The sequence below is a fragment of the Apodemus sylvaticus genome, chromosome 4, assembly GCF_947179515.1.
Source record: "Apodemus sylvaticus chromosome 4, mApoSyl1.1, whole genome shotgun sequence".
Taxonomy (NCBI): domain Eukaryota; kingdom Metazoa; phylum Chordata; class Mammalia; order Rodentia; family Muridae; genus Apodemus; species Apodemus sylvaticus.
Window position 1 is genome coordinate 109,550,600 of NC_067475.1, and position 27,679 is coordinate 109,578,278.

Below are 27,679 nucleotides of genomic sequence, written 5' to 3' on the forward strand. Positions count from 1 at the left end.
ATGCGCCCGCGTCAGGGAGTGCGGAAGCCTGGAAAGAGCAACTCAAAGTCAAAGGCTCCTCATGAAGCCTCGAAGTCGAAAGAGGAGTTGGTGCAGGAAGAGAAGGCGCAGGAGGAGCTGGGGGACGAGGGGGGAGAGGAGGAAGAGGGGGAGGAGTGGGAGGAGGAGGAGGAGGAGGAGGAGCAGGAGGAGCTGGGAGCTCCGGGGCTTCTAGGGAAGAGTGATGGGGAGGGCAAGCAGCAGGAAAGCCCTGAGTCGTTGAAGGAAGATGAGTTCTGGAAGGCCTTCGACCTCAGTGTAGGCTTTGACGAAGACTCACTGGAATTTCGTCCCCGTCTAATTAGCGTGGTCAGCCCCAGCCTGAGCTCTACGCCCCCGCCCAGCAAGGTGTCCAGCCCCTCATGGAGCGAGGAGGAGCCGCTGCCGCTGCCGCTGCCGCGGCGCAGCGAGGGCTCTCCTTCTGCTTCCAGCAGCGCCTCGTCCCGCAAAAGTAGCGGTGGGCTTCTCCTCCCTCGGGATCCTGGCCTGAAGGGCGGCGGGTGCTTCCCCCTCCCTCTGGGCTGCCACTGCACTTACACTATCAAGTCTTGGCTGACTTCTATGATGGCCCCTAGTGTAGGATATAAGGGAAATCGTTTAGTAAAAGGTGGACGCTGGGGTCACTCCTGGGGCACTAGTGCCTGTAGGGTGCTGAACTGCTTACTGAAGAAGTTCGGCCATAAAACGCAGCTCTCTCCTGGGCACTGATTGGACTCCCTTGCTGGAATCTCAGTCTTACTTTAAAAGGAAGCAGAGCGTTTAGAACGAGCTTCTTGAAGTCAAAGTTCACATTTTAGTGTGGGTGTATCTTAACTCTTGGGAGAAAGGGTGGTGTCCTGTGTATTCTGGGATACTTTGTTTATTAGCATATACAAATCATCCGCACACCCCTGTGACAACCACACTGTTTGAGCCCTCACCAAATGTTCCCTGGGGACAAAATTTCCCTTAGAGAACCCGTGACATAGAGTGGCTAAACTGTTTAATTTTTCACTTGACAGGCTATCCCAAAATATTTCAGACATTTAAGAAAGACTTGTCTGAAGTGACTGTAGATAGGTAAGAAAATGTTTTCGGTTGTCAGTGTTTTTAAAAGTACACAATGTTTACCTTCTTAGATCGACTTGTTATGAATAACCCCAGGAACTTACAACTTACTTATTCAAAAATGTTGGTTTTGGTTTTGGTTTTCCCAGGCATGTTAGTACATGCTGTAACCCCAACATTCCAGAGGCTAAGGTAAGAGGATCCTAAATTCCAGGCCACTCTGTCTTACATACATAGCATAAATCAAAAAAAAAAAAAAAAAGTAAAAACAAAATACCTTACATTAGAAGGCACTTTGTAAGAGATAAAGATGAAGCTCCTGTCTTCATCCTATTACCCAACTGTAAATATGATGTGTCTGCTTATCAGTATGATACAAAGTAAGTATATACTGTGCAGACAATAATAAGTGGTAGGGACATAAGTAGTTAAGGGCATAGACTGAGGTGGGTTTCCAGCACCTAACTGGGGCTTCCCACAAGTGCCTGGAATTCCAGAAAGCTTATGTTTTTATCCATTTAATTCAAATTTCTAATGAAACCCTGTGGTTGAAAAAAATTATAACGAACATATAAAATTAAAAATCTCCACAACATTTCTTTCTTGACTCACCAGACATAGTTAACATAATGCTAGCAGTCTGGATTTTCCTTCTGAGTGTGTGTGTGTGTGTGTGTGTGTGTGTGTGTGTGTGTGTGTGTTTTCATTTGCCTAGGTTAATGCATAAACCAGTGATCACTCGAGGTATTATCTTTAGGTGCTGTTTTATTGGCCTGGAGGTCAGCCACTATGTTAGACTAGCTGGCTAGCAAGACTCAATTTCAGAATGCTAGGATTAAGAATGTTAACTCCCATGCCCAGCTTTTTTGATGTATTCTAGGGATGGGGTGGGGGATGGAACTCACAGCCTTGTGTTTGCAAGGCAAGCATTACCAGCCAAGCTACCTCTCCACCCCTTCAACTATAATTTTCAAAAACATTTTCACTCAATTTATCAAATTCTGACTTAAGTCTGGGCTCCCTCTCTTTTGTTTTTCTTTTGTATTTATATTACTTTTAATTTCCTAGGATTCTGAATTGTTAAGAATTTAAACCTCTACTCTTTGGTTTGTCAGCATTCGTGACAGTTTATAAAATAATAGCACTAAATCCATAATTGTTTTCTTCTATCTCTTCTCATTTAGTCTTTCTTCTTAACAACAAATTACATATATAGAGAGAGGGGTGGGAGGGCAGCAGATTATATTAGCTACACGTTCATATGAAATTACCTTACTTTGCAGTTTTTATATTATATTACTTTTATAGTATGTGTATTGTTTTGTTAAGTACAAATGATCAGTAGTACTTAGGGTTCAGTTTGCATTCTGAAATTGAAAGGTAATAAACATACTCAGTTGCATGGTAAGAAGCCAGTATAGTAGATCCAAGGCCAAGAGCATGAAATCTGATGTTAGTAAATCCTGTTGTCTAAAAAATAAGATTTTCCGTTCAGTTGAGTGCAGTTGCCTGAACTTTTTCTGCTGAGCCAGTAGCTGCAGCCCACTGATCCCAACTTACCGGCTTTCCCTCCTTTCTGTTTGCTGCGGAAATTCTTTCCATACTTTTTTTCATGTCGTTCTCATGAGTACTCAAATCTCTAAACTCTGCATGGAATGTCTCCATTTTGCCACCAAGCTTTTATTTATTATTTATTATATTATACTATATTATATCTGTGCTATTACTAATATAGCCTAGTGTCACGGACTATGTTTTAGAGCACTGTCCTTCAGAGGTCTGAAGACATTGGCTCTTTGCTTCCCAGGATCCAGTCTTGGTGGTCAGTCTGTTTCCCAAACCCTTCTGGTTTTCATTTCCTTCCCATTGTCTCTCTCTCTTCAGAATGCACACTGTGCCTTCTGTAGGCACAGTAGGTAGGTGTTCTCCATCATTATTCTTTTTTATATCTTCAGTATCTTCAAGACTTTTGATTTCGAATGTTGGTGTACGGCCTGTGGACAGACATTTTTATTCTGTGATTCTTGGTTGTAATTCTGAGAACCCGTTACTATTGCTTTTCAGAACACTTCTGACAGTTCTTTACTGTCTTTGAAGGTCCAATAATATATTAATATATTAATATGCCATGTTAATGTACCTTTATTCTTCTTTCTTTCACCTGTTTCTGTTCTGTTATCACTTTATTTTTTAAGTAACAACAATCCTTAGTAATCCACTTGCATTTATAAATGAATGACTGGCAGGCAGCCCAAAAATAAACAAAATGAGACCTTCCTCAGGGAGTGCTTCACCTCTCTAAGGTGGGAGGGCTTACAGGAACCCTGGGCAGGGGAGGGGTTCTATCAAAGCTAGCGTCCTCACTGGTCTGTGATCCAGCATTAGTAGAGAGAAGAGAAGGATGCTATGTTTTGTGGTTAAAGTTCTTTATGGTGGAATGCTCAGTCTGTCTGCTCTCCCTCCCTCCCTCCCTTCTTCCCTCCTTTCCTTCCTTCTTTCCTTCCTTCCATCCTTCCTTCCATCCTTCCCTCCTTCCTATCTTTCTTCTTTCCTGCCTTTCTGTTTCCTCGAGCTTGTTGAGTCAGTAACTGTGCTCTCTATTTCTCGTTCAAGGGGAACACTGCCCAGGTGCGTGACCATTTTTCAGCAGCCACACTAACAACAAGCTCTTCTTTCCCTTCCTTTAGAAATAAAACTACTGGGGCTGGAGAGAGGTCTTGATGGTTAAAAGTACTTGCTGCTCCTGCACGGGATTCAAGTTCAGTCTCTAGAATCCACATAGTTAGATGTGTGTCATCTAACAAACATCTGTCACCTTATCCAGTTCCAGATACCCACTACTGGTCTCCAGCGGCACCAGGCCAACATGTGGTGATACGCATACATGCAGGCAAATCACTCACATACAAAAAAAACAAAACAAAAAAAAAACAAAAAACAAAAAACAAAAAAAAAAGCCATAAATTGTATTTAAGGAAACCTGATGTCAGTTGCCTCATAGAATGGGAGAGCAGCGAGCTTTGGAGGCTGGATCTTCCAAGGTCATTTCTTGACTTACTATCATGATAACCACCATTCTGTCCTTTCTATGTTTGAGTGCATGAAGATAGAAGTTTCTCAGAAATTCCCATTTGGAAAAAAACCTTCCTTTGTTTTAAACTGGTGTATCCTCTGTTCTGGCTTTCCTCCTTCAAAGAGTTAAGTATTACTTACATACCGACTCAAGCATGTTTTTAAAGCTGGACATTTAAGAGTCTGGTGTTTCTTTGTTTGTTTCAGTTAAACCATCAAAAGGAAAAGCAAGAGGACTGTAAACTGAGCTGCCAAGTTGCTGTGCTTCTCAGCTATGTTATTTCAAGTCCATGGGAAGCTCCCTCTTCCAGACAAGAGTCTTGTGTCTTATAAATCTTTCTAAGAAGATGTTTTAAAGGCTAAACACACACACAAATGTCAAAGTATTCTTTACTGATTTTGACGAGATTATGGGATTGTGTGTGTGTGTGTGTGTGTGTGTGTGTGTGTGTGTGTTTTAATGCCCTAAAAATGCTGCCAACATCAGTTCAACTTTATTTCCATTTGCCTTACTGCTATTCTCACTGAAATGGGGCACTTTAGAGGACAGATTGTGGTGGTGTGAGTGAGACTGTGTCCATAGGCTCACATATAATTTAGCCATCAGGGAGTGGCACTATTTGAGAAAGATTAGGATTAGGAGGTGTGGCCTTGTTGTGGAAGTGAATCAGTTGGGGGTGGGCTATGAGGTTTCTTCTCCACCCACCCCCCATATATTCTTTATTTACATTTCAAGTGAGTTTCTCTTTCCTGGATCCCCCCTCCCTGAAAGTCCCATAAGCCCTCTTCCCTCTCCAGGTTCCCCAATCCACCCCTTCCCACTTCCCTGTCCTGGTATTCCCTGACACTGCTGTACTGAGCTTTTCCAGGACCAGGGGCCACTCCTTCCTTCTTCTTGGGCATCATTTGATATGTGCATTGTGTCTTGGGTTTTCCAAGCTTCTAGGCTAATAATCCGCTTATCAGTGAGTGCATACCATAAGTGTTCTTTTGAGACTGGGTTACCTCACTTAGGATGTTGTTCTCCAGTTCCATCCATTTGCCTAAGAATTTCATGAATTCATTTTTAATTGCTGAGTAGTATTCCATTGTGTATATATACTACATTTTTTGTATCCATTCCTCCATTGAGGGACATCTGGGTTCTTTCCAGCTTCTGGCTATTATAAATAGGACTGCTATGAACATAGTGGAGCATGTGTCCTTATTACATGCTGGGGAATCCTCTGGATATACGCCCAGGAGTGGTATAGCAGGGTCCTCTGGAAGTGTCATTCCCAGTTTTCTGACAAACTGCCAAACTGATTTCCAGGGGCTATGAGGTTCAAAAGCCTGGTGTCAGGCCCATGATTCCTCTGCCTGTCCTCTCCCTGTCCTCTCCCTGTCCTCTCCCTGTCCTCTGCCTGTCCTCTCCCTGTCCTCTCCCCTCCTCACTCTTCTGCCTAAGGATCAGGATGTAAAGCTATCAAGTACTGCTCCAGCACTATGCCTGTCAGCTTCCCACTATGTTGATCATGGACTAAAACTGTAGAGAAGCCCCCAATTAAATGACTTATAGGGCTTGCCTTGGCTATGGTGTCTCTTCACAACAATGAAACAATAAGACACATATAAAAGTAACAAAGTAAGTTTTGGACCAAGACAGAAGCCTCTCTGAGTCTTTTAGACAACCCTTTGTCTCCATGGGCCTCCATTTCCTTGCCAGTGAAAAGGAAATACTAAGGTCTTGGTTAGCTTTTGTGAAGGTAATCAAATATCGCAGGTAAAGCTATATCCATGCCTACCTACTATGCTCTCCACAAAATGAATTCTGTGGCCAACCTCATTTATCTTCCACCTAAAAATTCCATGCAGAACTTTTGGTGGAAGACTAAGGAAGGCAAGGACACTTGCAGGGATAATGTGTTCATTTTTGTTAGCTATTGCCTTGGGGTGGGGTGGGGGAGAATACACAACAAATGTCTTGAGATTTCCCTCTGTGTTGCTTTACTGGTAGTACCCACAGCTTGTCTCTCAGGAAGGTTAGATAAACAAGATTCCCCCAGAGACTTGCATAAGTGGCCTCTGCAGAGGAGCTCTTTGCCTATTCCAGGGCACAGTTGCTTCAGAACTGAAAAACAAAAGCACTTCACTGATGCAATGTGCCAGGAAACAAAGTGTCAAAATGACAGGGGAAGAGACAGTTGAACTCCGGTGGGAAAGTGACAATGCTAAATTGAAGGATTGAAATAATGCTGTTTGATCATTTTAGAAGACACAATTCTTTAATTAAAATGCCAAGAAAAGAAGAGATAGGAAGACAGCAGTTACTTGTTATCAAAAGTAGAGTTATTAAATTCTTACTTCCCTGCATTAACCAAATAGCTGATTAAACTACTCAGAGAAGGACTAGAGGTCTCTTAATTACAACCTGTTTGCCACAACATCAGCGCTTTTTAAAAAGTCTATATAACTTCTTAGCACTCAGGAAATATAGGCAGCCAAGCTCAAGGCTAGCCTAGCCTGGTCTGTAGAGCAAGTTCCAGGATAGACAGGCTACCCAGAGAAACCCTGTCTTGAAAAACAAAGCAAAACAAAGGTTTGCATTATTTCTTGTGTGTGCTCACATATGTGTATGTAGTATGTGTATGCACATCCGTGTGCTGGTGTGATCATGCCTGCATAAGCATGTGGAGGCCAGAAGTATCTTCATTTATTGCTTTCCATCTTGTCTAATCTGAGATAGTCTTCATTGAACCTGGAGTTCGTCATTGTGGCAAGACTATCTGGCCAGAAAGCCCAGCCCTCTATCATTCTAAACTATAAAAAAAAAAAAAAAAAAATGAACACTTTGTGTTCATTTAAATTTACATAAATGTTCAAATGTGCAACATCACTAGCACCAGCAAGAGGGTTCTGCACATGCACAGAGACAGTGCTAGTAAATCCCTACAGAAAAAAAAATGTTAGAAACCTCCAGGATCTAGAAAGTGTTAAGTTTGAGCTGGGCCTACTGAGTCTATGCACACAACAGCCGTCTCTTTCTCTACCCTCACGGTCGCCATGAGAGAAATGTCAGGGATTCTCCTGTGACTGTCTATGAGTCTATAGTCCTCACTTCTTCAGAGAATCTTTACTAAGCATCTTAAGCAACCAGGAGCATCAGATCACATCCTGTTTGATGGGCAGTCACTGAAAGGCCAAACCTTTCCCACTTTCTCTGCTTCTTGCGAATCAGAGACAAGCAGCCTGCACTAAGGTCTACTTGCCACATCAACCACATGTTATAGAGCCTCCCCTTTACCATTTAACCTCACAGCTCTGAATCTCTTTAGAAGCCCCACCATTCCTGTCTAACTATGGCATTACAGAACTCCTAATAAAACTCTGACCCAAAAGGTCAGTTCTCCTCATTGCCCCTCATGGACTGCAAATCCAAGGACTTTCAGGAAGACTTTCCAAAGAACTTATGTGATCGAACATATCATGTTTAACTTTACTGAAAATATAGGAATGGAAGAAAATATTTTAAAAGAAAACATCAGAACTTTCTATGGGCATATGTTATTCAACTAAAAATATACGATATGCTGCAGACTTGCTAACAACCAAACAATTACACTCTAACATTTTGATTTAAATTTCAGACATCTGTACCCAAGTTTGTATGAAAGAGTTCAGATATCAGTACAAACAGAAGATGAAAGTTGGCTTCAACGAATTTCTGCTAGAAAGCAAATAAGTGAGTCCTTTGATTGCTTGGGTTTTATTGGGAGGTTGGCTTGCAAACTGGAAATTCAACAGTATGGAAAGGCAGCAGAGCTGAGTCTGGGCAGTAGACACAAACATTGAGATATCGGGCAAATTTGGTAATCTCAGCAACGTGTGATGTCAAACCTCCCGGCACTTCCCAGCACGCTGTTACAGAATTCCAAATGGACTAAGACAGCATGGCTACCATTCCACATCAGGAGCAGCCATTTCTCTGAAATGACTACTTGGTAGCCCATTATAGGGTCATGGAATACACCAAGGTTAGTTGTTCTATTAAGCCCAGCTAAGGCCTTAGTGATAATCTTTGTGCATTAATTGCTATGCTTGAACTAGCATTTCTGTTGACATGATGCCTTAAAATAGATCCAATGTTTTCTTCAAATACCAGACATTCCCCTCTGACCTATCACCTTCTAATCCTGTCTCTAATGACTCTTGTCCCTGGTTGCTTTGGGACAGAGAAGGCTGTAACATCTCAGCAGCCATCTTCTTTGTCTCTGGGTTCATCCATCATTCCAGCTCTAGCTGTTTTAAACATAGGAATTTATGCAGAGTAACAAACACAGGCACTTAGTTCTCTATGACTTTTTTTCACACTCAACTTTGTTTCTCCTTTTTCAAGATTGATGATGAATACATACATACTTTGTTTTTGTTGTTGTTGTTAGAAAGAATACCATCCATTGAGATAACAGAAGCACCCCCAGAAAGTCCAGCTTCTAAGTTAAGAGGTAAACAGTTGCTTGTTTTCATCTTCTTTTGCTGGAAAAGACAAGTTGCCAGTAAGGAACAAACATGACTTGTACAGTGCTGAGAATGTACCCTGACAAGCAGTAAAAGTGAGGGGAGTTCGAGAGGAGGGGATGAGTGTGTGTGTGTGTTTGTGTGCATGTGTGTGCATGCATGTGTGTACATGCATGCCTATTCCTGCTTGAGTATAACATCCTAGTAGGTTAGGATGGGGGAGAATCTCTAAAATAGAGAAAAATAGAGCACACTGCAAAATGGTTTGCCATTTTTGATTTGAATTCATCCTTTCTCTTCAGGAAAGTGGGTAATTAATCCTGAAGAGCCCAAGCTAAGTATTTTGTGCGAGATGGAGGTAAGAGCTATTTGTCATAATAATTACTGCATTGTTCTTGCAAAGTGACTTATTCAGTCTTTAATTGTTTTTCTCTCTCTTCTTATTTAGTTTCATGAAGACTTTGTAAATTTGTTTGAAGCTTCTCTGAGGACGTTACCCAGCATTGGACCACCGGCCATTCTGTCATATAGAAAAGAGTACTCCTATATGGGTGTTACCTTTAAGGTACTTCAATCCATATGCTTTATTATTTCTGTAAAGGGCCATATGGGGCCACACAGTGATTTGTACAATAGATGTGAATATGCTTTAAAAGAATCAATGCAAAGGGTTCCTTTACTTAGAATAGCACATGGTCTGGCTTCCTAACTCCTACTAAGTGCTATAAAACAAAAGAGCCTCTGCCCTATGACTCAGGATCTACAAGTCTGGATCTGGGTATCAACAGGGTCACCACTGCAGGGAGACGCTCTGGCTTTATGGACTGGTGGACAGTGTGTAGCCATCTTTGGCTGACATTTGTATCCTGCAAGTCTCTGCCTACTGAGACTTCATTGGCTTCTTGTTGGGTCCCTATGTTTAAAGGTCTTTCTCTACTGACACCACCAATAATACTAGATTAAACCTATCCCAATAACCTCATTCTCACTTGGTGACCTCCATAAATGCCAAATAAAGCCACATTTCCAAGTACCAGAGGTTAAACATTCAATGTATCTTCTGGGAAGACACAATTAAACCAACGGTAGTGGTCGCAAAGCCTACAGATACAGGTGAACCTTTGCCATATTTAATGATATTAAGGAACCAGTTAATGCCAGAATTTGGTAAGCTAGCTAAAGGTTTCCTTAGTGATTTCATGGGCTGGAGTGGTAAAGGAACAGCTGGAAGCACAGACATTGCCCAATCTGGGATGGTATATGGCCATGTGAAGAGGATGCACACTCCCAGATCCAAATCCCCTTGATGACGTCTTCTGGTGATGTCTTGTGCATAGTAAGAGTAGGTAAAGAGTTCCGCCCCAGTATGACAGCACATATGCAGGACTGAGGAGACCCTGGGAATGCACTGATATTCAGCTCATTACCTTATGCACAGCAGTAGAACTGTGTGGTACTAGCAAATACCTTAAGCACCACATCACATAACACCAACAGCTATTTGATGAACTGTTTACTCCAGTTTGGAAACCCTACAGACTCTTGAGACTGGAATGGTTACCTGAATAGAGCAAGCCCCTTCCTCTAAGCTAAAAGGGATTATATCAAGAATGGCCTTGAGCTGGTGGGCTATACTCTTCCTGTGACCCCCACAATGGGCTTGACCATAAGAAATGCCTTGTGGACTCTTCTCCAGGGAGATATCCTGACATAGACAAGGCTGGCTCCTCTGGCTCTAGAGACAGACCTTGCCAGTAGCATTAACATTTGTTGAGTTCAGGAATGGTAGCCACTGGTCGATCTAGCCCTCCTCCTCATAGCCTCTTTACATGAAGAGACCAGTGACACGTCCCCGCTGCCTTTGTGGCCCTGCTGAGCATTGACTGCCCACAACCCCACTCCTATTACTCCTGAGGTTGATGGGCCTAAGGACGCTTCTTCACTCTCTCTCTCTCTCTCTCTCTCTCTCTCTCTCTCTCTCTCTCTCGTTCTCTGAAGGATGAGCAAGAGGTGCAACCCACGTGTGAATTTTGTGGAAGTGACCTACAGTCCTTGTTTTTTAATATGGACACGTCCTCTGACGACATTCAAACCAAACGAAAATCATATGTAAGTTGGTTCTAAATAAGATTTGACTGAGCAACGTATGTTATTTTTAAACATATGTAGTATTTTCTCCTGATTCCTTCTCTTACATTGTCGTTCTTAAGGGTTAGGTGTTAGCTGACCAGGAAATGCCAGTCACATCCCCTAGGAAGCTGTCATTTAAAAGACTGATAATAACAGGTTGACAAAGCTTTGTAGGAACTAACAGTATGTTTAGCCTGGTGCTGTGGCACATATGCACCATCCCAGAACTTAGGAGAGAGAAACAGGAAGGTTGAAGGCCAGCTTGGTATACACAAGACCGTGGGGGTGGAGAGGGTGGGTAAAGGGAGAGAGGAAAGAAGAGAGAAACTGCTGGTGAACTTTCAGTCCTGTGGTCATTGAAGAAGTTTCACAAAGGAGAAGAAGAGCCTTGAATGGGATCGACTTAGTGGTTGGGAGAAGTTGAGGATGACCATTTACAAGCAGTCATCAAAGCTTATCATCTTACAAGAGAAGCTGACAAAATAAAAAACTCAGCACAGACCATTCGAAGGTCATTAGCTCAGTCCACATTTGAAATAAATTGGAAAGGTGAAAAAACTTGATAAAGTGGATGCCCTGTGAGAAAAAAAAAAAAAAGGAAGAAAGAAAAGCATACATACCATTTTGAACTGTGCACCTCTCGTTCTGCACGACCTCAACAAAGCATTTCTCAATCAGATGGTGAGAAGCCAATAACCAATGACACCCAGTCTGTGGCTAGAGCAAGAAAAAGCTCCAGAGCACTTCTTAAAGATACACTTACACCAAATATAGGTCATAGTCAAAGTCACTGATTAGCAATCTGCTAGTGTTTCTGAATCTAGTTGAAACCATTAGACTTGAAGTGTGCTCGATAAACTGGTGAGATGTTAAAGGAAAAAAAAAAACCTCTGCTGCAATTCAAAAGTTGAATGAATTGGGCTAGGACGCTTTGCTTCATTCATCTGAGCTCGTGCCAACTACCACTTCTTTTTTTTTTTTTAAGATTTATTTATTTATTATATGTATATGAGTACACTGTCACTATCTTCAGACACACCAGAAGAGGGCATCAGATCCCATTACAGGTGGTTGTGAGCCACCATGCGGTTGCTGGGAATTGAACTCAGGACCTCTGGAAGAGCAGTCAGTGCTCTTAAGCACTGAGCCATCACTCCAGCACCTCTGACTACCACTTCTTTAAACACTTTGACACTCTTTCAGGAAAAAACACTTCCACAATCAACATAATTTCTAAGACTTTGTTGAGCGTGGATTTTTAAAAAAAATTACCTATTCTTCTTTTATATATTACATTCTGACTGCAGTTTTCCCTCCTCCCCTTCTCATCCCAGTCCTTTAACCCCAACCTCTCCTCTATCCTAGATCCACACCTCCTCCATTTCCCTTCAGAAAAGGGCAAGCCTCCCAGAGATATCAACTAAACATGGCACAACAAGTTACTGTAAGACTAGGTGTATAGCCTCATATCAGGACTGGACAACCTAGTAGGAGGAAAGGGTCCCAAAAGACCTAATAGGATGCAGGGGGTTATTTCAATTTTGTTGTGTCTGAAAATTGATTAATTTTTGATACAAAGACATGATTGCCATTCCTGGAACAAGCAGTACATTTGTAGTAAAAGTAGGGCACAGAAGCAGGTTTAATCATGAATAGGAATGAGCCTAGTCTTTACTAGAAGATGGCTTTTAAGCCTAAGATGGAGGCAGGCTGGTTCTCCACATGGTAGCACATGTGTTCCCAATGCTTGGGAGGTAGAGACCGAAAAATCACAAGCTCAAGGTCATCCTTGGCTACACAGAGAGGAGACTTGGATAAATGAGCTTCTGTCTCAAAAACAAAGAAAGAAGCAGACTTGTGATTTGTGACAGCTCTGGGAGGGGGTGTCCACTGTTTGTGGGTACAGGTTTCACCTGAACTGACTGGTGATGGGTGATCTGAAGTACAAAAGAAAAACAACTGAAATGAATCTTTGAGGTATGTGGATTGTGTGGTATGTGAACCTCACCTCGCCAAAGCTAACAGAAGAAAGAGGAGTTATAGGCTCTTGTTCCCCACACCTCATTGTGGTTTGGGGGTTTCGTCCCCTGTGACCTCTTTATCTACTATCCATGATAAGATCATAGCTTCTTTGTTTTTCAGAAAAGCTGCTGTCTTCAGTTTCAAAAGCTTCTTGATTATATCACTGAGGAAATGCTAACCACCAAAACCCCTCCGATGGAATTAATTAGTATCTCGCCTCATGCAGCACACGGCAGTGAAGTCGACAGGCTCAAGGCGAAGGAAAAGGCTATGCAGAGGTAATGCAGGCCCTGGTGCTGAGCCAGGCAGTGTACACTGACTGAAGGGTATCTCATGAAATCAACCTTGGTTTCTCAAAATATAGAATTATGAGAATTCGTTCCTTATAAGGAAATAGAAATAGCTAAAGCAAGCTCATTATAATTCCTGGTTGATGTTATGAGAGTCAGAAGTTCCCATAAAAGCCAGGATACAGCTCAGTGTATACAAGGCCCCAAATTAAGTCCCTTGCACCACACACACAGAGAGAGAGAGAGAGAGAGAGAGAGAGAGAGAGAGACTAAATAATAATAGTAATACTAATGATGATGATATTAGAGGCAAAACCTGACAGGCTCACTGACTTAAAGTAGAAATTGTCAAACATAAATTATCAGGGCAATTCTGAATTCCTAGGCTGGAGAAATTTACCCGTAGGACCACTTGCAGGCTCTGACTACATAAACTAGATTCATGAGTGATCAAAGGACGGGACAGGGACAGGTGAGATGTGTAAGGCGCTGTTTCCACTTTCAACCGCCACTCAGATTTATGTTTGGTTGTTTTGATTCTGCAGAAAACAAGAGCGTCAGATGGCCAGACACTTTGCGATAATATCACAGGATCAGAGCCCTCCTCCGGTACCTGAAGAAGGTAAGACTTTTGTCACGGATGCCCTGTATCATCAGAAAACTCACATGCTGGGCCATGGCATCTAATTGGAATATTTTAAAATAATGCTGAAAATATTCATTTGTAAGAATCATAAAGCTTCTATCTGGTAAAATAGGCCAAGAGATCTGGGCTTTTAGAGGTCTTGGTCTCTGTCCCATCTTTGTTGACTGAAATAAAGTAGCAGCATCTCAGAATGACTCATAAACAGTGGCCAAGTACTACCAAGTTTGTGTCTCTTGTGTCAGGGAAAATCCCTTGTTCTGAAACTTGTATGTGGAAAATCTGTCAAAAGACACCTGAATACTTCCTTCCTGTACTCACCAGGGCTGGTCAGTATAGGTCAGAACTGGGGCATTTGAAGGAAAATTGAATTTAGCATCAGAAATCCCAGCTTTATATATTTGATGGCCTCCTCATGGTCCATCTAATTTGGAAGAAATAACTTCATTTTCCACTCAGAGTCAAGTTTCCTCTGTTATGGGAAAGATACTTAAGGTAGTCAGTTCAGTTTGTATTTTTGCAACTAAATGTGTGATCTTATAGGGAGCTTCTTGAAATTCACTGTTTTGTACAGAAACTAAAATCAAGCATGGCAGAAACTAAAACAGGCATGGCAGCCCACACATTTAAATTCCAGCCAGCCAGGTCTCTGTTCTTGAGACCAGCTTGGTCCACACAGAATTCTAAGCCAGTTGTAGCTATATAGTTGAGACCCTATCTCTAAATGAGAGACAGAGACAGAGACAGAGAGAGAGGAAAAGAAGAAAAGAGAGAGGGACAGAGAGAGGGATGGGGGAAGAAGGAAGGGTAGAAAGAAGAAGGGAGGGAAGGAGAGAGGGAGGAGGAAACAGCCTGGCACTTCCACATAATGAAAAATCTCTTAGAGGGATGTTCCTTTTTTATTTAATAGAAAATTTCAATCATTTGTAATCAAAGAAACTCCTCTCTAATTTTAATTTAATAAAGGTCCTTATTTTTCTTCCTTTAAGACAAAAGATTGATAAATCAATGCATTTGCAACACGGGTTTGAATTTTTATTTTATGATAAAGATTTTTTTAATTCAAAGCACAAATACACCTTCATGCTATTCTTCTCCCAATAGATCCAAAGCATCTGAAGACAATTTCTTACCAGCTCTCTGTAGATATACCACATCACGTGCCCACTGAAGACAAAATTGATGTTCAGATCACTAACGTCTCCATCACTTGCTATGATTCCTGGAAAACATGTGGAAAGGTAATTCTCTCACGGTCTTTTGTTTTTGTTTGTTTGTTTGTGATCCTTTTAAAAAAGATCAGTTTGTGGAGCCTTACTGATGGCCAATTAGCTACCTTTCAAAAAGAATTGGTTCAGACTTGAGACTGCAACTGCTTCCACACTTTACATCTTATTCATATGCTTGGTTTTGACCTTAAAATTTGACAGCTATACATTAAAGACCATCTCAAACTCTTAGAAAATTAAAAGGAAGAAAAATCACCAAAGTTCTAACTACTTCCTCAAAACTGTGTTAGTGTTTGAAGTGTTTTATGTTTGCAGTGGGCTTCTATGCTCCTGGAGTTAAAGAAGAAGAACTGTAAAGGGGTTGTGTTCCCCTTAAATGCTCCAATGTAATCTCCACAAGGTTCTGAGAAGAGTGAATTTTATGTATATTGAGGGAAGTCTTCATAAGTTGCCTTTCAGTTTTTTTTATTCGATATAATTTTTTATTTACATTTCAAATGATTTCCTCTTTTCTAGCCCCCCACTCCCCGAAAGTCCCGTAAGCCCCCTTCTCTCCCCCTGTCCTCCCACCCACCCCTTCCCACTTCCCCGTTCTGGTTTTGCCGAATACTGCTTCACTGAGTCTTTCCAGAACAAGGGGCCACTCCTCCTTTCTTCTTGTACCTCATTTGATGTGTAGATTATGTTTTGGGTATTCCAGTTTTCTAGGTTAATAACCACTTATTAGTGAGTGCATACCATGATTGATCTTTTGAGTCTGCCTTTCAGTTTTATGTAGGCATATAAAGAAACTATAATTTTTAAGACACTCTGGAAGAAAGCCAAAGGGAGATATAGACCTCCACAGAATATGGTGATTAAGCCAGGGGAGGGGCTAAGATGGGGGCAGGGACAAAGCAGAGCCACAGAGCAGTCTATACTCAGACGTGGGCAAGCATGTGTCCCTGATTGATGACAGCAGTACATCTGCACAGTACTGATGGAAGAAAGTCTCTTTAATGTGTAGTTCTGGGCCAAGCTTGACTGGAACCATGTTTTATTAATATAATTGAAAAGACTGCCTCGTACTATCGTACCATACATAGAAACAAATTTTAAGGACATCAAGTACATAAATACAACATACAAAACCATAAAGACTTTCTTTTCATTTTTAAAATGTATACTCTTGGGGGATTTCATACATGCATGCATTATGTTTTGATCATACTCACCTTGGGCTCCTCCCCCTAACTCCTCCCAGATCCAGTTTTCATCCCTCATCCCCAATCCCTCCCCATTTCATGTCTTTTTTTTATTTTACAACCCAGTCCAATTTGTGCTGCCACAGGGTGTTTGTTTGTTTGTTTGTTTGTTTGTTTTTAACATCTGTCTTAGGGTTTCTATTCCTGCACAAACATCATGACCAAGAAGCAAGATGGGGAGGAAAGGGTTTATTCAGCTTATACTTCCACATTGCTGTTCATCACCAAAGGAAGTCAGGACTGGAGCTCAAGCAGGTCAGGAAGCAGGAGCTGATGCAGAGGCCATGGAGAGATGTTTCTTACTGGCTTGCTTCCCCTGGCTTGCTCAGCCTGCTCTCTTATAGAGCCCAAGAATACCAGCCCAGAGATGGCACCACCCACAAGTCCCCCCACCTTGATCACTAATTGAGAAAATGCCTTACAGCTGGATCGCATGGAGGCATTTCCTCACCTGAATCTCTTTTCTCTGTGATAACTCCAGCCTGTGTCACACAAAACCAGCCAGTACAATTGGCCCCTTGTCAACCTGACACACAAACATATCAATATTAAGCCTCAACCCTTACTTTCTTATTCATCTCCAAGATCTAAATAATTTTAAAAGTTCAAGTCTTTACGTATTAAAAGTTCAGTCCCAGCCGGGCGGTGGTGGCACATGCCTGTAATCCCAGCACTCTGGGAGGAAGAGGCAGGTGGATTTCTGAGTTCAAGGCCAGCCTGGTCTACAGAGTGAGCTCCAGGACAGCCAGGGCTATACAGAGAAACCCTGTCTCAAAAAAAAACCAAATCCAAAAAAAAAAAAAGTCCAATCCCCTAATATCTTTTAAAATTCAAAGTCCTTTAAAAATTCCAAGTCTCCTAACTGTGGTCTCCACTAAAATGCCTTCTTACTTCAAGAGAGAAAAATATCAAGGCACAGTCACAATCAAAATCAAAATCAAACTCCAATTGTCCAATGTCTGGAATCCACTCACAATCTTCTAGGCTCCTCCAAAGGCTTTGGTCACCTCTCCAGCTCTGCCCTTTGTAGCCCACACCTTGTCTTCTAGGTTCCAGCTGGCTGTACTTTACTGCTGCTGCTGTTCTTGGTGGTCATCTCATGGTACATCTCTAAAATCTGCTGTCTTCCGCTGTAACCAGGTTTCACCAATAGCCTCTCATAGGCTCTCTTCATGGTGCCAAACCTCAATTCCTTTGCATGACCCCTTCAGTCCTGGGCCCTCAATTGCAACTGAGGCTGCACCTTCATCAATGGCCTTTCATGGCCTCTCACAGTGCTGAGCCTCAGCTGCTCTTCATGAACCCTTCATGCCGTCAAAACCAGTACCACCTAGGTGACTCTTACACATTACCAAGTCCAGCCACAGCACAAGGTACAACCTTGGCTATCTCTGGGAACACAGCCTCTGCTCTCAGAAAACACTTCCCAGAAGATTTCATCTCAGTGATGCTGGTCTCTTCTTAATCACCACTAATTTCTTAGCTCTAGCTAATCTGCATCAAAAGTCCCAATAATGTAAAGTTTTCCCTTGAGTAGTTCTGCTATCTTGTTAATCACAGCTGATTCTTCAGCCCCAGCTAACCAAAACCACAGAACCTTCACAATCAAAATAGCAATGGCCCTGATAATTCTTTAATCTACTCTCTGAAATTTCACAAGCCAGGCCTCCATCTTCTGTACTGTTCTCAACATTGTCTTCCAAGCTCCTACACAACATCCCACAGAGCTCTTAACACTGAATGAATCTTCTAGCCCAGAGTTTCAAAGTCCTTTCACAGTCCTCCCCAAAACATGGTCAGGTTGTCACAGGAATACCCCACTCCTGGTACCAATTTGCCTTAGTCAGGGTTTCTATTCCTGCACAAACATCATGACCAAAAAGCAACTTGGGGAGGAAAGGTTTTTTTATTTATTTTATATCCTACATTTATGAAGAATTTTTTACAAATCAACACAAAAAAAGTTCATTTTTTCTAGGTGTGGTAGTTAGTGCATGCCTTTAATCCTAGAATCTGGAGGCAGAGGTAAGCAGATCTCCTTGAGTTCAAGATCATCCTTGTCTACATGTTCCAGGTTAGCCAGGACTACATAGTGAGACCTTTTCTCAGAAAATGAACAAAGTGAATCTTACAGAAAAGTGATCCCTTTCTCAAAACTTAAACAGAAATGTTTCACAAGAGAAAATGCAGATAGCCAAAAACATATGAAAGCTTGCTCAACCACAATCTCTGAGAAAATGAAGTCTCTGAGAAATGAAGATTCATTCCATGGTAACCATGCTGGCAAAAATACAAACTGTGATGTTGCTGAGCTATGGGGACAGGAGCAAACAGTAGCTGACCAGGATCTGCCTGTGACATGAGATGTGACAATAAACCATAAAGTCATCTTAGCACAACAGTGTCCTACAGGAACTTACCACCAACATGCATGCATGTGAATGCTCTCCTTACCTAGGAGAAACCCAGGGTCCCTCACCCGAGATAACTGACAAACAGAAATAGAAAACTACAAATCACTGCACTGTAGCTACTTCCTGAGAGGAGGAGGGGTCTTTCTTTGGCAAAAAGAAGACACTACAATATACAACAAATGAGCCCAGGTGTGGAGCACTAAAAATGGGAGAAACTAAATGAACATATTTTTTCAAAAGGTACAAAGATTACCATAAAATCATACTGTCAGCTGCATCTTGGCAGAGTGTTGATACTGGGATTCACAAACTGGGGTGTGCACACTGGGCTGGACACACTTGGGTGAGCACACTGGGAGCACACTAGGGCTATTAGGATCTCTTTTATCTATTTGTTGGCTTGTGTGGCGATGGCTTGAGTGTTTGTTTCACAATTACCCACTGCTAAAATAGTGAGCTGTAGTGCTTTTAGGAAAATATTCCTTATTTGATAGCTTCAAAAGTGAAGGGACAGGGCGTCATTTCCAGATGGAACAATAGGCTTTCAAAGTAAATGACAACGTTTATTCAAAAACTTAGTTCACTTCACCCGAGGAAATCTTGTGTTCATTTCAATACAAATCAAGATCAGGAGTGCAAAGAATTAAACCAAATCTTCCATTTATCATAAATATCAGATACAAATTCATCTCCACCCTGAACTCCCACATAAAAGTACTTGGAGCCATAATAAAGAGTCAAGCCCACTACAGTTATATGTTCAAATGAACAGAACAACCCTGAACAGACACACCAGCTGCTGTATGTTAGCCTGAGTTGTTTATTATTATTATTATTATTATTATTATTATTATTATTATTATTATTACACAGGCAGGCTTACTGCTGGGGAACTGCAGGCTTACTGTAGTTCTGTGGAAAGTGCTTGCCTACTATGTTCAGGGCCCTAGATTCAATCCCCAGAAAACAAGACACAAACAAACAAAAATAAGAAACAAATGAATACAGTAGGCCAGGTTTATGAAATAGTATTTACCTTTTCATTGTTCAGCTAAGCATTCCCACAGGTGTGTAAAACCATTACAATCAGGACAGGAATGTGATCACTGTGATGTGACTGGCTTTCTCTCTCCCTTTTCTCATTGGTAATATATATGAAACAAAAAATAAAAATTGTAAATAGATGAGTGATGATCAAAGGGTTTATTACGTTACACTGCACACATCAGGAACAATCTGTAAGCGGTTGCTGGCCAGCCCATGCTGCTGAAGCAAGGCAAGCACATTAAGAAAGGAAACAGTTTGTACCGCTGTGCTTGGTGCATCGGCCCGGCAGCCGGCAGTCACTGTTGCTCTGTTGTGCGTGTAGGTCATAAGGAGTGAACTCCTGGAAAAGAACTACAAGCACGGAAGCAAGTTTCTCACTTCCTTTCCCGACGGGACGAGACAAATATTGTATCCTTTCTTTTCATACGTCATTGTATTGGTTTTGCTTCACAAAAAGAAAACCAGGCAGGGCTTGAGGGCATAGGCTTGCAACCTCAGCTACTTGAGAGGCTGAGGTGGGGGTGGGGGGCTGAAGCAGGAAGATAGCAAGTCCATGACTTGCCTCAACAATTTAGAGTGAGCCTATCCCAAAATTTGGAGGAAAAAAAAGAGCTAAGGAGGAGGAGGCCTTTGGTAGAGTGCTTCACCTATGGACGGGCCTTAGTGCCAATCCCTTTAGAGAAGAATGAATGGAAGGAAGGAAGGAAGGAAGGAAGGAAGGAAGGAAGGAAGGAAAAATGGGAAGGAAGGAAAAATGGGAAGGAAGGAAGGAAGGAAGGAAGGGAGGAAGGAAAAATGGGAAGGAAGGAAAAATGGGAAGGAAGGAAAGGAAGGAAGGAAAAGGAGGAAGGAAGGAATGGAGGGAGGGAGGAAGGGAGGGAGAAAGGAAAGAAGGAAGGAAAAGAAACCAGGGGAACAAAGAGGGAAATAGAGAGAAATACATACTCTCTGGGTTCTATCGCCCAGAGGAGACCTGGTAACATTTTAAAACACACCTTCCCTTGCTCTGCCTTCCCAATCTACACGTTTACATGTATAGGTTTTTAAATCAACTCAAGCATATATTTAATTTTACAACTGGCTTTTTTTATGTACCATTAAGAGTATTTAAAGGGCAATAGACCTTGAGATCCAGAAGTTTTGTACTGCACAGTGCTATTGCAGCAGTCAGGACAGCTCTGTCTTCCCTGTTACAGATTTACAACTTACTTCCTTGAATTAAATATTTAGGAGAAGACATTCTGGGTAAGAAATTCAGACATTTTCCAGCTCTGGTATATTTTGACCCCCTAATGGCCATGAACAAAAAGCCATTAGCCACTTCACCATAGACACTCAGATAGCCAGGCCATGGAATTTGGGCATAAAAGCCATCCAAGTATCTCCAGAAAAGAGGAAAAAAACAAAACAACAGTAAAAGAAAAAAGAAAGAAAGAAACCCTTTTCACTGGGTGCCTCCTTGTGGAACAGAGAGTGTCCTTTGAAGTCAATGTCTTGAATGTTACTCAAACCCAACAATAAACCAGAGAACTGAGGTCCATGGCCACAAACGACAAGGCTGCACCCTGCCCCATGAGAAAGAATGGGGTTCTGCATTCATGAAGTAATTTGTGCAGCTTGGATTCAAACTCAGTCTTGGCTTTACTTTACCTCTGAACAGTCTGTGTGTGGACTAACACTGAGATATGATGCTTAGTGTCCTTTGCTTTTGACGCTAGCGCGGTCGGGATGATTCACTTAACGTCATTTTCAACATGTTCCCTGCTGTACAAAGAAAACCAATTGATTTGGTATGTTGGTCTTGCAGCCTACAGTCTGCCTGAACTCATTTATTGGTTCTAAATTTTTATTTTGTGGTCCTAAGCACTTCTGTATACACAGATTCCAAATACGGTTTTTACCTTACCTTCCAATCAGATAGTTTCCTTTCCTTAACTTTCCATGGTTAGAACTTTCATATATAATTGACTAGAAGGGGTCAGGAAGATGATGGGTAAAGGTACTTCCCCCAAGCCTAATGACCTAAATTCAGTCCCTAGGACCCACATGGTGGAGAGAGAACTCAGTCTTTCAAGTTATCCTCTAACCTTTAAACACACACACACACACACACATACCTATTGAGAAGATCATGCCATTTTTTGCTTTTTATTTTATTAATGTGGTATATTAGTTGATTTTTCAGATGTTGAAGCAACCTTACATTTTTTGGGATGAATTTAATTTTTATCATGACACACAAACCTCTTCCATATTTCTAAATCCTATTTCTTACAATTTTGTTGGGAACTTTGGCATTTCATAAATTCATTTTGATTCATATAAAAGCATACAATTCTTTTGTATTAAAAGTAATAGAGAACATTTTCTCTGAAAGGTCTTTGATGTTACCCTTCATAATTTCAAAGAGATCCTCATAAATTAACTTTATTCCACAAATAGTCCAGGATCGCCAGCTTACTCAAAGGACCTTATCTGACCTCAGCTATCCATCTGGAAACCTAGCAGTTATCCGAGTGCCCAACAAGACAGACGGCTTTATTTGCATAATCCAAGAGGACATGCCCACCAGCCCTGCGATCCTGGCACTGTTTGACTCCTCTGGCAAAAGCTCCTGCTATCACCCCAATGGAAATGTCTGGTACGCTTCTCAGGTCCTCTCTGCTGTTTTAGTATTTTTGATGATTTTTTTCACTGCTTTTAATTGAATGTTTTTTCTCTTCAACAATAAGAAAGGCTTTAGAAAGATTTCTTTAAGTTAATGGTCTTTAGATGATAATATAACTCAGAGACACACTACACTGTGTTGCTTAATCTTGAGGTACATTGCTCAGTAGACATCTTCCTGTCCCTGTGTCAAATAATAACACACAAATGAAATCCCTGGATCCAGAAGCCTGTAAAGGCATTTTCCATGCAGGTCTGGCAACACCAGTTCTATCCCTGGAATGCACAGATGAAGGTGGAAGGAGAGAGAACTGTCTAGACAAAGTCATCCTCTGACCTCCACATGCACGTTGTGGCTTACGGGCAACCCCCACCATATGCACTTCATGAATACACACGTAATAATAATAGAGAAAGAGTCAAGTCTCTACAGAAAGATCCTATATACACTCTATGGCTTCATATTCCTTCCTTTAATCTGAAAGAAAAATCTGGGTTCCAACTTCAGATACAATTTAAACCTTTCAGAAAGGTATACACACACACACACACACACACACTTTTTTAAGATTTATTTATTTATGATATACAAGGAGTCAGATCTCATTATGGATGGCTGTGAGCCACCATGTGGGTGCTGGGATTTGAACTCAGGACCTTCGGAAGAGCAGTCAGTGCTCTTACCCGCTGAGCCATCTCACCAGCCCTTAAAGACACATTGTTACTCTATAGCCCTAGTTAGACTGTATTTAGACTGTAATTCCTTCTACAGGGCAGGCTGGCCTCAAATCTGTGATCCTCATCTTCTGAAGTGCTAGGTTACAGGTATAAGCCACCACGGTTGGCTTTTCAAATCACATGTAGCTACAATCCCACTGGTAAAACTCTGTCAACAACTGGCAAAGCATGAACCTTGATTGTTTCCCAATCTCGGACACAGTTAAGTACCTGTCCTTCTAGCCCATGGTAGTAATCAACCCATCAACACAGTGGATAATAGTAAATTTCTACTTATCCTTCAGGATTCAATAGTAAGTCTGTGTTACAATTGAGTGGAGTGTTGTAACTGTCACCTATATTAATTCAATAAGCTGTAGAGGACAGTCGGTTTTAGGGATCCTAAACCGCATGAGCTGAACTCTTGGGTGTTCCGAATGACCCCTGACACCCCTGAGCCCCTTCTCTCTGCCTCTGTGCAGTCCATCTGTGTTCTCTGTGCACTGAAGTTCCTTGAAGGCATATCCTGAATCTTTACCCTTACATAGCTACATCGACGACAAAGAATAAACCACAAGAATAACGAACTGGTTCAGGTCAGGGTGCTCGAATATTATTGTTACTTGAAAGACAGTGAAATCATTCCCGTTGGGTGATTTCTGAATCCAGTAAGATACCTTCTGGGATTGGCATTTCTTTTGCTATCGGGTTAGTATCAGTAGTAGTCAGTCAGTGCAAGAGAATCAAAGTATTAATCATCTTACTCATGGGGGCCTTCGCAAGCTTTTCCCAGAGTTCAAAAAGAAAATGAATTGACAAAGGAAGCCACCCTTCTGAGAATGCATAACTCTCCTCGTGGTAGGGATGGTTACCTCTGCTGAGGCAAGGTGGGATGAGACTGGGACTTCCCAATGGAACAGCATGGCGGCTAGCGACACAGAACCTTAGCACGAGTATCACTGTTTGTTCTGTAGCAAATGTGCAGCGCTCGCTGGCAGTGCCATGTGATTGGAGAGGCCCAGTTGAGTCAAGTCACATCTTTGCTCTGCTCTAGAATTTTTCTCCATGCAGTGAACTCAAAAGTATCCCCGAGGCCCTGCTTTCCACAGCCAGCCTCTAAAGCCTCCTCTCCAATGGCTTCTAGTGCACCCCAGCTCATGCTCTGAACCCAAGGCCCTGGCTTCAATCACCAGCACCCTCTCATATCCCCCTCCCCCCAAAAAAGCATAAAAGAAAAGACACTTAATCTGTAGCTGTGCCCGCTCTCTTAAACAAGGACTAATTGGGCATCTTCGAAATTTACATCCACAGTCCTACATTTTGACCTGATGGAAATCTAACCATTGACCCCTCCTCTGTCAAGAAGAGCTTCCCCTCTGCATCCTTTCTTTTCCCAGACGAACCCACCAGGGTTTCCTCTCCACCTCCCAGGCATGTTTTGACCCACTTTAGTTCATCAGTATACTTCAATTTAAACCCAGTATTTCAAATAAGGTAAAGAGAGTATATCGTCTCTAAAGTTATCTAAGGGTTCTGCTGCTCACATGCCTTGGTTAGGACATGACCGAGCTGATTCAGCCTTGAACTATAGGTTCTATTGGTGGGGCTTTTACTATAGGTTCTATTGGTGGGGCTTTTCCGTTTCTGGTTTCTGAACCAAGGTCTCACTCTGGCACTCCCCCCCCCCCCCACGTCAGGCTGAATGCTGTGATGGTGGGCTGAGCCATGACACGCGCAGGTCTCTCACTGATCATTCTGATTGCCTTCCAGGGTATACATCAACATCTTGGGAGGCCAATACTTGGATCAAGCGGGCAACAGGATACGAACTTGGAACTGGTCAAGCACCGTGCCTTCCTCATCCTTTGTCTCCTTCAAACCTGTCTTTCTGGCTCTGAACCATTACATCGGAATTCGAATCCTAGAACAAGACAAGGTCTCCATTAATTTTCTAGCTATGGGCCAACAGGCAACCATCAGCCTTGGAACCAAAGTAATGGTATGTGTATTTAAAAAGTAGTTTAGGTTGGGCATGGTGGCGCACGCCTTTAATCCCAGCACTTTCAAGGCAGAGCAGACAGATCTCTGAGAGTTCAAGGCCATCCTGGTCTACAAAGTGGGTTCCAGGACAGCCAGGGCTATTACAGAGAAACCCTGTCTGAAAAAGAAACGTTTAAATCATTTACATTTTAAGAGTAAAGTAATTTTGTTAATGTTATTACTGATAGAATATAGTTATGTATAACCTATCTACTGAGAATTTGGGGAATTCACAGCAACCTTACATTTTCTTCTCTCTTAAAATTCCTTTCGGTTCAGATTCAAGTCCACCGAGCATCTTTGAGTGTTCTGCATTTGGCAGCCTCCGCAGTCCTGTTTTAGGGTTGATGTTGTGAGGTTTCTGTTTCCTCCCTGCTGTGGCAGAAAGCCCTAAGATGGGCCAGGAAACCTGGGTTCTAACCTAGGGCAGAGCTTGGAAACACAAGCTCTGACTCTTGGGAGACACTGCTGGACTGCCTAGGTCTTCATCCAGTCCTCATCCGCCACAGCCTGAGCCCCCCATGGACTCGGCCCTGCCCCGCACTGGCTGAGCCAGGCTGCTCCTCCTGACATCATGGCTGCCTTTGCCACTGACAATGAGCCCTGGAGGGATAGAACAGGCTGGCTCTCCTTCCTTTATCCTAGTGTTTGCTCAAAGCACGCATTCCATGATGGCCTTACTGTAGCAGTGAAGAACACAGACATCAAGTTAGAGACTGTAGTTTCAAATCTCACCTCTGCCCGCTTGGCTATGTGAGTGAACTGTATTTAGCTTCAGTCTCTTGTCTATAAAGTAACGATTCCTGTGCCTAAGTTGCTGTGCGGGCGGAGTCTGTGGAGATGTAAAACGCTAAGCATGGTGCCTAGCAGTGACTATGCACTGAGCCAACAAATCCGCCCCACGGATGCAGAGAGGTATTTGCAGAAGCTAGTGTGCTTCCATATGCAAAATGACGTGGGGCACACTTCTTAGACTCTGAGACACTTCACTTCAAGCTTCCCCAGTGCCTTCTTCCTGGGAACGCATAATGCATCAGCACTCATGCATTTCATATGGAGACATGATCTCAATATTCAGCACGGGCAGAATATCTTAGGACCATCAAAGGGAGACTCAGACTCAACCTGGAGTATGTTCCGCATGATTCTAGGACCTCTTAGTTATTCTGGCTATCTACCTGGGTTCAACTCTTAATAAATTTCTTTCTTGGTTAGGAATGCAGTGTGATCAGCTAATGCCCGCTCATACAGTAATGTATAGCCTCCTTTTGGTACATTAGTCTCCCAGTAAGTACATTCTTGGAAACACAAAAATGTCTTCTCTTGGGCCTTCACACACACATACACACACACACACACACACACACTTCTCTCCTTGACTATTGAAAATGAATTTTAATAAGGAAAAGGCATTTTGTTGCAAAAAAAAAAAAAGAAGAATCCAATGCTAACGATTTTCCCCATTGTTTTCACAGTTGCTCTTTCTTTAGAGGGTGGGGTGAGAACTCAGTGTTCTTTGTCCCCTGCATCCCTATCTGCTTGCCAAAGACTCTGCTTCTGCTGCTCTTTAGCCTGCCCCCAAGGAGGGCAAGTGCCCTCCTCAGTGGCCCGGAAGCCTCAGACTAGGAACAGCTACAAAAGGAAGTGCGGAGGAAGGGGTGGGGGGGGGGGGGAAGCAGGCAGGGCAAACCAGGTGGTCAGGAATGGAGTCCTGGAGGACAAGACACATCAAAGGAGTGTTAGCTGGCCCCGTGCTGTCTTCTCTATGGAGATATCCCTCTCCGTACTTTTCCCCTGGGCCTTCAGAGCATCACCCCTCATCAGCTCTGCCCGACTAGACTCTTTCTAGAGAAGAGACTATTTAAGGTAGATTCAATAGACACTAGTTACATTTCATGAATAAATTATACATTTTGGTGGCACACACCTGTAATCCCAGCATTCTGGGAAGCAGAGGCAGGTGGATTTCTGAATTCGAGGCCAGCCTGGTCTACAGAGTGAGTTCCAGGACAGCCAGGGCTACACAGAGAAACCCTGTCTCGAAAAAACCAAATCCAAAAAACAAACAAACAAACAAACAAACAAAAATTATAAGCTTTGAAAGTGTCTAAAGTCCATTTGCTCTCTCAAGTCTCCACAGCATGACCGTCTCTTTCCCCAATAGCAGTAAAATGGCCCCACTGCCTCATCTCCAGATCCGTGCTCAGGCCCCGCCCACCAGCCCACTTCCTCTCTTGGACACTCACCTTGACCCACTCTCTCTCTCTCTCTCTCTCTCTCTCTCTCTCTCTCTCTCTCTCTCTCTCTCATTAACAAGCTCCACGATCCAGAGGAGGTTCCCGCGCTGTGGTTCCTGAGTGGAGACGACCTTCTGCTGTTGGCCACCTTAATAAAGATCCGGCGGCTGTTTCATAAGCTGGAAGGATGCATGAATTTCCCCACAAGTCAGGCTTGGGGAAAATTAAAGCAACCTCCCTACCTTTCTACACTCTCTCTAAAACTACTTGCCCTCTGTCATAATTCTGGTATAAATCAAAATATAGTGGAAACTATTATAGATCTAATAAAAGAAGAAGAGTAA

General features: G+C 42.4%; 1 protein-coding gene across 1 annotated transcript; it reads left to right on the plus strand.

The window, feature by feature from the left end:
* Window positions 1-27,679, plus strand: Erich6 (glutamate rich 6). Its single transcript, XM_052180966.1, has 14 exons — window positions 1-490; window positions 1,041-1,098; window positions 7,785-7,879; window positions 8,580-8,642; window positions 8,958-9,013; window positions 9,104-9,220; window positions 10,654-10,764; window positions 12,928-13,085; window positions 13,643-13,719; window positions 14,845-14,981; window positions 19,997-20,082; window positions 22,160-22,315; window positions 24,829-25,057; window positions 27,416-27,679. The coding sequence occupies exons 1-14, from the start codon at window positions 1-3 to the stop codon at window positions 27,677-27,679; spliced, it is 2,097 nt and encodes a 698-aa protein (XP_052036926.1).